Below are 8,569 nucleotides of genomic sequence, written 5' to 3' on the forward strand. Positions count from 1 at the left end.
AATAGAAGAGACTGTGTTTATTTATTCTCACTTAGAGCTAACCTCCCATATCAAAACTCTTGCTTCTTTATATACATTCTTCTTCTGTCACTCGTCTAACTTTGACAGTTATAGTTCATGCACACTAAACTTATTATATATTAAAATTGGTATATGACAGTCAGAAGTGCCATCGAAACCTTCAATTGCCTTGGGAGAAAATGTTTTTTTGGTACCGACCTGATCAAATTCGACCCAATGATCAATTTGCCCCCGGATTACGGTACTAAGCTTGAAGCCTGGGATTGAACCCATGACCTTCTGGTTATGAAGCTGAAGCGGTAGCTATTAGTCTACCAACCCCGTCAATGCAATATAAATCCATGACTCTTCTGTTTTTAAACTGTTTGTAAAACTGTTTCAGTTTCATCAGAACTTTAAAATACGTCAACAGTTTTCTAATCTCAAATCCTTCTCGACATCTTCCACTTTCAGCACAAACCCCCTCGGTAACGATACGTCCGCAGAACTCGTCCCCCTACAAGAAACCCCCGTCGCTGTCGACAAGCTCGCTCACCAACCGGCTACAAACCGGTCCAGCAGTGCAGCACTCCACCGACGAAATCCAACGGTTGGCTCCGTCCACGTCGACCGAGGAACTCAACCAGGAGATGGCCAACCTCGAGGGACTGATGAAGGATCTCAGTGCAATAACGGCCAACGAGTTCGAGTGCTGAACGGAGGAGGGAAGGTCCCAGCGGGGACCGACGTGAAAGTGATGTACGGTTTAGTCATTCTCGTTTAATAATTCACAAAATTACTTTTAGTTTAATGCGAAATTCTTAGAAAGCTCTCTTCTTCGATTCTATGGCCTTTGTTCATAGAATACTTAAGATGGAAGGCTTCGTACGTGTCGTCAGATTATGTGTATACAAGTCAAGTGCTTTCCCACTGATCCTTTCACTCTCTGAAACCGAATCGTAATATATGTGGATTAAGTGTTCTAAAATTATTTATTTATTCTCGTGAAAACAAAAAACACTGAATCAAAATCGTACTAAGAAAGTGAATGATTTATCTGTATAAAATAATCCAACTAGGTACCGAAGGCATGCAACGTCAATGCTTTCAAAAATGGTTTCGTTTATCGTACATTTTGTCCAGTGGAGAGCGAATTCGAGTAAGATAATTAAATGGAAATCCACCAGCTGTACATAGAGCTTATCGATAAGGCTTTCATGCATGCTAACGTTATCAGAAACACGGCATGGATCGATATTATAGTGTCGTACGTCACTGCATTCGGCTAGCAAAGTGATGAGCGACCGAGCCATTTCCCAATAGACGATTTTATTATGATTTATAAATTAAATATTTTAACTTTTAACTATTGTCCCGATAGCTAGCATTTCATTCCCAGTGATTTTTTAATTTTAGATTGAATTTTAAGGTAGTTATTTTGTAGAACGTCGACGGTGCTACCGGAGATTGCAAAACGCATTTATGTTCTTTACTAGTTTTTGAAGTAAGATTGATTATGAGAGTTCAACGAATACAAGGGATTGTCTCAAAAATATACAACCAGAGGAATCTACACCCAGGGATCAAATCATTCACTCATAAGCCGAAAACGATGATAAACCTTCTATGTTTCTGTTTGAGGTGTTTGTAAAGTGAAGTATCTCAGCAAGAATTTGTTACATAGTATGGTTGAATCAATTAATCAGCATTAAATTTCTGTTGGGATAATTCAATTTGCAGTTTCGCCACAAACTCAAAATGGAGCTCAACGTCAACTGCCATATGTCAACTCATCGATTGATTGCATTTAAGTTCCATATTTTAGCCACCTTTTCACATAGTTAGCCAGCTTTCCGTCATTGTAAATGTAAATCGCACTCAATTTCGAAATATCTCAAACTTCAATCTAACCAATCAAGTATACATAATTTACACAAATCTGAAGAAAAAAATCAATGTACAGTAGTCGTATTTTATAAACTCAAGATTTTTACACCCAAATTTCCAATCCTCATAGGACAAAAGCACACTGAAACACATCATCACATTGAAACCATACATCAACACACACAAGGAACACAAAATGCAAGGGATCACACATGCAAACACAAACACACATTACACAGTCACAATTCCCACCACCTCACAGCAAATGAGTTCGAATGAGCGAAATCGAAGAATTGCCCAAGAAAACAAAACTTTTTATACGTATTATACAAGAATAGTCATACCAATCGAAGACGCGAAGTGGTAATGGATTTTTAACCAAATGATTGCTTCAGTAAAATGCCTAATAAAAATGATTTTTTGTAATCGAAAAAGAAATCTACTCGGATCTTATAATCTAGCAAATTGGAAAAAAAAACTTGTTGGTTTCCATTATACACTAAAACAACAGAATCGGGACACTGAATTGGCTGCTAAATGTAGGTAATAGAACAAATATAATTCAATGCCTAATGTAAATATTATCACTTTTGTGGAATCGTATTTATTACAACGGAAATCCGGAAAAAAGCAACTGCCTAATTCAGTCTGTTTCGTAAATCGTCACGCAAGTTTGCCCGTTTCGTGGTTCAATTTTGAATTTAAATTTGGTTTGAAAGCACTGAACCAAAACAGCAAATAGAACATGACAAAATGATCGTGTACATTTGTACATGGTATACACTGAAACAAAAACTTGGGCAGCACGAAAAATGCTGAACGAATATGACCGTCAATACGGCAGTGAGAATTCGAAACAAACAAACACAACTATGGATAGAATAATAAATCCTAATAAAAATTATTGAAGAAAAGTTCAACTTTCTTTTGTTCCGAAATTCTTTAGATAAAACTTGTATATAGCTTTCATAAAACTCGAAATGATGAGCAACATTCATTCATTTATTTAGTTAACATCTAAACAGATAACACTGAATCAACAATTTCACACCACAATACTCGGTTCGTGGCCGCATCTCTTCATCCTCGGTTCTGCTCCACGCTCACCAAATCGATACGCACTTGAGCTCGCTGCGCTCTTGTACCAACCGGATCCGAAGCGAACACCATCTTTGCAGGGTTCCTGTCTGGCATTCTTGCAACATGCCCTGCCCATCATATCCTTCCAGCTTTGGCCACCTACTGGATACTGGGTTCGCCGTAGAGTTGGGCGAGCTCGTGGTTCATCCTTCGCCGCCACACACCGTTCTCCTGCACACCGCCGAAGATCGTCCTAAGCACCCGACGTTCGAAGACTCCAAGTGCTTGCAGGTCCTCCTCGAGCGTCGTCCACGTTTCAAGCCCGTGGAGGACTACCGGCCTTATGAGCGTTTTGTACAAGGTACATTTGGTGCGGGCGTGAATCATTTTTGACCGCAGCTTCTTCTGGAGGCCATAGTAAGCCCGACTTCCACTGATGATGCGCCTCCGTTTTTCACGGCTGACGTTATTGTCAGCCGTCAGCAAGGATCCAAGGTAGACGAACTCGTCGACCACCTCGAAGATATCCCCGTCAATCGTAACACTGCTACCTAGACGAGCCCTGTCACGCTCGGCCCCACCAGCTAGCATGTACTTTGTCTTGGTCGCATTCACCACCCGTCCAATTTTTGCTGCCTCGTGTTTCAGGCGGGTGTACAGGTCTGCCAGCTTTTCAAATGTTCGGTCGACAATTTCCATCTCATCCGCGAAGCAAACAAATTGACTGGATCTCGTAAAAATCGTACCCCGGCTGTTGAGCCCGGCTCTCCGCATAACACCTTCTAGCGCAATATTGAACAACAGCCACGAAAGTCCATCACCTTGTCGTAGTCCTCGGCAGGATCCAAACGAACTGGAATGTTCGCCTGAAAGCTTCACACAATTTTGCACACTTTCCATCGTCGCTCTTATCAGTCTCGTGAGCTTCACGGGTAAGCTGTTCTCGTCCATGATTTTCCATAACTCTACGTGGTCGATACTATCGAAATCGATGAAAAGCGAAGCGTTGGTACCTGGTATACACGACATTTTTGGAGGAATCACCGTACAGTAAAGATCTGGTCCGTTGTTGATCGGCCGTCAACAAAGCCGGCTGGATAACTTCTCACGAACTCGTTTACTACGGGTGACAGACGACGGAAGATGATCTGGGATAATACTTTGAATGGAGATCGCTCGAAAGTTCTCACAATCTAACTTGCTGCCTTTCTTGTAGATGGGCCATATTACCCCTTCCTTCCACTCCTCCGATAGCTGTTCTGTTTGCCAGATTGTGCCTATCAGCCTGTGCAGACAAATGGCCAGCTTCTCTGGGCCCATCTTTATGAGCTCAGCTCCCATACCATCCTTACCAGCAGCTTCATTGTTCTTAAGCTGGTGAATGGCATCCTAAGGGCTGGTTGGTTTCCATCGCCCGCAGTACTGAAGAAGGCATTTCCTCCGTTGTCCCATCCTTCATTGCCTGTGCTCTCAGCGCCATTCAGGTGTTCGCCGAAGTGCTGCTTCCACTTTTCGATCACCTCACGCTCGTCCATCAAAATCCCTGCGCATCTCGACTCGCGTCACGAAGCCGTTGCGGGATGCGTTGAGCTTCTAATAGAACTTGCGTGTTTCTTGACACCGGCACAGCTGTTCCATCTCCTCGCACTTTGTCTCCTCCAGGTGGCATTTTTTGTCCTGAAAGAGGCGGGTCTGCTGTTGCCGTTTCCGTCTAAAACGCTCCACGTTCTGCCGGATCCCTTGCTGCATCATGACCTCCAAAATACATTCCTCGTCGAACCAATCGTTCCGTCGACTTCGTCCCATGTACCCGACGTTGCTCTCAGCTGCATTGTTGATGGATGCCTTCGCTGTTGTCCAGCAGTCCTCAAGAGGGGTTTCATTCAACTCACCCTCTTCCGGTAATGCAGCCTCGAGATGCTGCTCTAGGTCATACCGGTACCGTTCGTTGTTAACGACGGAGAGTTTTGGGCGCAGTTCAACCATCACCAGATAGTGGTCAGAGTTGATGTTAGCACCACAATAGGTTCTGACGTCAATAATGTCGAAGAAATGCCGTCCATCAGTGGACGCCGTTTTCACATATTCCGCCAAAGATCGTCCTAGACACACGATAAACTCCTAGCGCTTGCAGGTCCTCTTCACGTCTCCTACCCATAGAGGACTACCGGTCTTATCAACGTCTTGTACATGGTACACTGACTACGGAGGTGAAGTTTACCAGACCACAAGGTCTTTTCGTAGTAAGCACGACTTCCGGCAATGACCCGTCTTCGAATTTCTCTGCTGCAGTTTTTATCCGACGTTATCAACGATCCAAGGAAGACAAATTCATCCAACACGAATGCCAATCAGTGTTGTGAAAACCTCAATTTCTCATAACTCACGCTTGAGATTTTTCATACGTGAGTTGTCAAGCACCCAACTCAGCAGTCAAAAAATCATGGATGAGTTGGCTCACCTTTTTGACTCATTGTCTCGTATTTCCACAGCACTGTACACTATCCATCGTTGCTTTGATCAGGTTTCCGGGAAACCCGTTCTCGTCCATAGTTTTCCATAGCTCTTTGTGGTCGATGGTATCATAGGCCGCTTTGAAATCGATGATTCGGTGGTGCGTAGGAACTTGATATTCGCGACACTTTTGGAGGATCTGCCGCAACATAAAGATTTGATTAAAATTCCGCTCCAATACAATCTTTCCCAGCTGATTTGTTGCTTCTGAGCTGTTTGATAGCATCCTTAACTTCATCTGTTGTGGAAGTTGGCACGTCTCCCTCATCCGCCGAACTGATGAAGCCATTCTGTGTTTTTTGTTGAATTTTAGGACTTGCACGTTTCTTGAGAACGATACAGCTGCTCCATTTCTTCGCACTCTAACTATTCCAGCTTTTCATCCCGGAATAAATGGGTTTTCTCTTTTGTTTTTATCGTTCTACATTTTAACGGGTTTATTACTGCATCATCATCGCCCGCGCTGCATTATTCTCTTCCAAACTGACAGTCCTCGTCGATCCAACCGTTCCGTTGATTTCCCTCTACGAACCTAGTGGCGAATTTAGTACTATCCAGCTTTTTACGCTAGCTCGCTATAAACTTTAAATCATCTCTTTTCGACTTATCTTACACTATACACTATACCTACACTATAATATTTTTTATGGTTTCATCCAGTCTTCAAAAATCACACTCCAAGAGCTGCTGAGATCGAACACCATCAGAGCAAGATTAATTCTGCGCGAGTTAACGCCCCAGCCAACCGGACTTAGCACATTTCATCGATGGCACCACCGACGTCAGCAATTTGGGTGCCCTCGGCAACGGCGACGGCACGGAGCTCGGTCAGCAGTATCATCGATTGGCATCGAGGCCAGTTGTAGGGTGCTGATATGGCATTATTAGGTTAGGTGGTAGGTTACATTAAGGCAATAAAACAGTTTAAGTTTAGTAGTCAATCGACTTGGTTCTTTTTTTAAAAAGAAACCCCAACCGCGAAAACGCGAACTGGCGCCCGAATAGGGACCCGTCGAAGTGGGAATCGTATAAGTGTCCGGTAGTGAAAAATCGTTCAACAAGTGTAGTGTAAAAATCCTCAAAGTGATCTATCACACCATTGGTGGAAGGAGCCTAACACCACACCCTAGGTTCAACGAGCCTACCCTACGGAACGAAGCGAGGATCAGGACACCGCATCCAGCTGGATCAATCGTTATCAGGGCCCGGAGTAGCAGTCAGCAGCAAAACGGATCAACCCGAAATAACTGCCTGGTTCTCCCCCATAGACGGAGTCCCGCCATCAAAAAAAAAATCATCCCAGGAAAACCCAGGAAGTCCAACGGAGGATGTTGGCAATTTTACTGTAAGTTACTTTTATTTTATTCAATCAAACAAGTGCTAGTGATAGTTTTAAATCCGAAAAGTGTGAGTGAAATATTTCAAAAGTTTTAATTTTTGTTCCTATCTGAGTGATTTTCTGATTACGGTGATTTTGTCGTAGTTCTCAAGCTCTTTCCCAATTCGCTCAATATTTTACCGAAGAAGAAACCGCGAGTAAATTTCTATTACTCCAATATGATGAATCCTAACCCTAATCCAGTGCCCCCACCTTCTCCTATGACCATTCAACAGTTTATTGATCTAGGCAAAGTTCCAGACTTTGTCAAAGAAATTAAAATTTTCAAGGGTGATCCTACCAGACTTATTGATTGGATCACCGATGTTGATTCCATTTTCAGAACTTACCGCGACAACGGTGCGACACCGTCGCAAATTAATATCCTTGAACGGTCAGTGCGCCGCAAAATTGATGGCGAAGCTGCCGATATTTTGAATGCGAATAATATCTCGTCCTCTTGGACGGATATAAAAAACACGTTAATCCTGTATTATCGCGACCGACGGGATGTTAAAACGTTAGATTTCCAATTAACATCTATAAGAAAATCTGCCGAGGAAAGCCTCAGCAGTTATTACAGCCGTGTCAATGAATTATTATCTTTGATAATAGCTCAGATACAAACGGACGACAAACTGCGACCGAATGCCGCAGCACATATCGACTACTTCCGTGACAAGTCACTCGATGTATTCATCAGAGGATTGGATAAACCTCTGAGCATCCTGTTAAAAAGTACAAATCCAAGAACCTTGGGTCAAGCTTACAACTTCTGCACTGAATATTATAATTTAGATATCCGTTCCGCCCCCTTTCGAAACGAACATGGTAGCCAATCATTGCCTAAGCCAAAGGAACCTCCAAAAATACCTTCCAGGACACAGTTTTTAAATCCAAAAATTCTATTACCGCCACCATTACCTCCAAGAAGGCCTAGTGTGCCTCAAAATTATGCTTTACCTCCCAGAGTCCCCTTGCAAACCAACCCATTTAGAAATCAGCCTTCCCAAAATACATTCTCATACAATCCATTTTCACAAAACCCCTTCAGGTCACCTCAAATTTCCCAAAAAGTAGAACCCATGGAAGTTGACCAGAGTCAACAATCGAAATTCATAAATTATGGTAATCGGCCGCCAATGAATTTGAAAAGGCCAGCTTCTCAACAATATCACCAAAATATCAAACGCCAAGCACATCCGTTAGAAAACGCATACCCTGTTTATGATTATTATGATAATTACGATAATTACAACCAGTATGCTTATCAGTACGATCAATCATACTACAACGAATGTTATCCAGATTATTCGATCCCATATCCCACGCAGGACGGCTCATATGACGAAGCGCCTCCTGTTGACAACTTTGAAATAGGAGAAGCCTCTGGTACCTCTCCGCCAAAACAAAATGCTGCTGAACCTCCAGAACAGCAAGCAAATTTTTTAGAATGGCTCCCCCGTTGGTAACCCCAACGATGCCTTACATCAACCTTAAAACAAGCATTGGCGAATTCCCCTTTTTAATTGATACAGGCGCGAATATAAATCTAATACATCCAATGCTAGCGTACAATTATTCATTAGCAAAACCGTATCATTTCGCGGCAAATGGTATCAGTAGCGCTAATGGGAAATTCAGCTCTAACACTGCGATTGATATTGAATTTTTTAGACCAAAAATACATTACCGAGCACAATTTCTATT

General features: G+C 42.7%; 1 protein-coding gene across 1 annotated transcript in view; it reads left to right on the plus strand.

The window, feature by feature from the left end:
- LOC5564738 (neogenin) overlaps positions 1 to 2,801 on the plus strand; it is a 39,185-nt gene extending 36,384 nt beyond the window's left edge. Inside the window, exon 10 of the mRNA XM_021839501.1 lies at positions 475 to 2,801. Within this exon, the coding sequence (XP_021695193.1) occupies positions 475 to 716 (242 nt within the window). The 3' untranslated portion in view covers positions 717 to 2,801. The remainder of the gene's footprint in view (positions 1 to 474) is intronic.
- Positions 2,802 to 8,569: the final 5,768 nt, after the last annotated feature.

This window comes from Aedes aegypti, chromosome 2 (assembly GCF_002204515.2).
Source record: "Aedes aegypti strain LVP_AGWG chromosome 2, AaegL5.0 Primary Assembly, whole genome shotgun sequence".
NCBI lineage: Eukaryota > Metazoa > Arthropoda > Insecta > Diptera > Culicidae > Aedes > Aedes aegypti.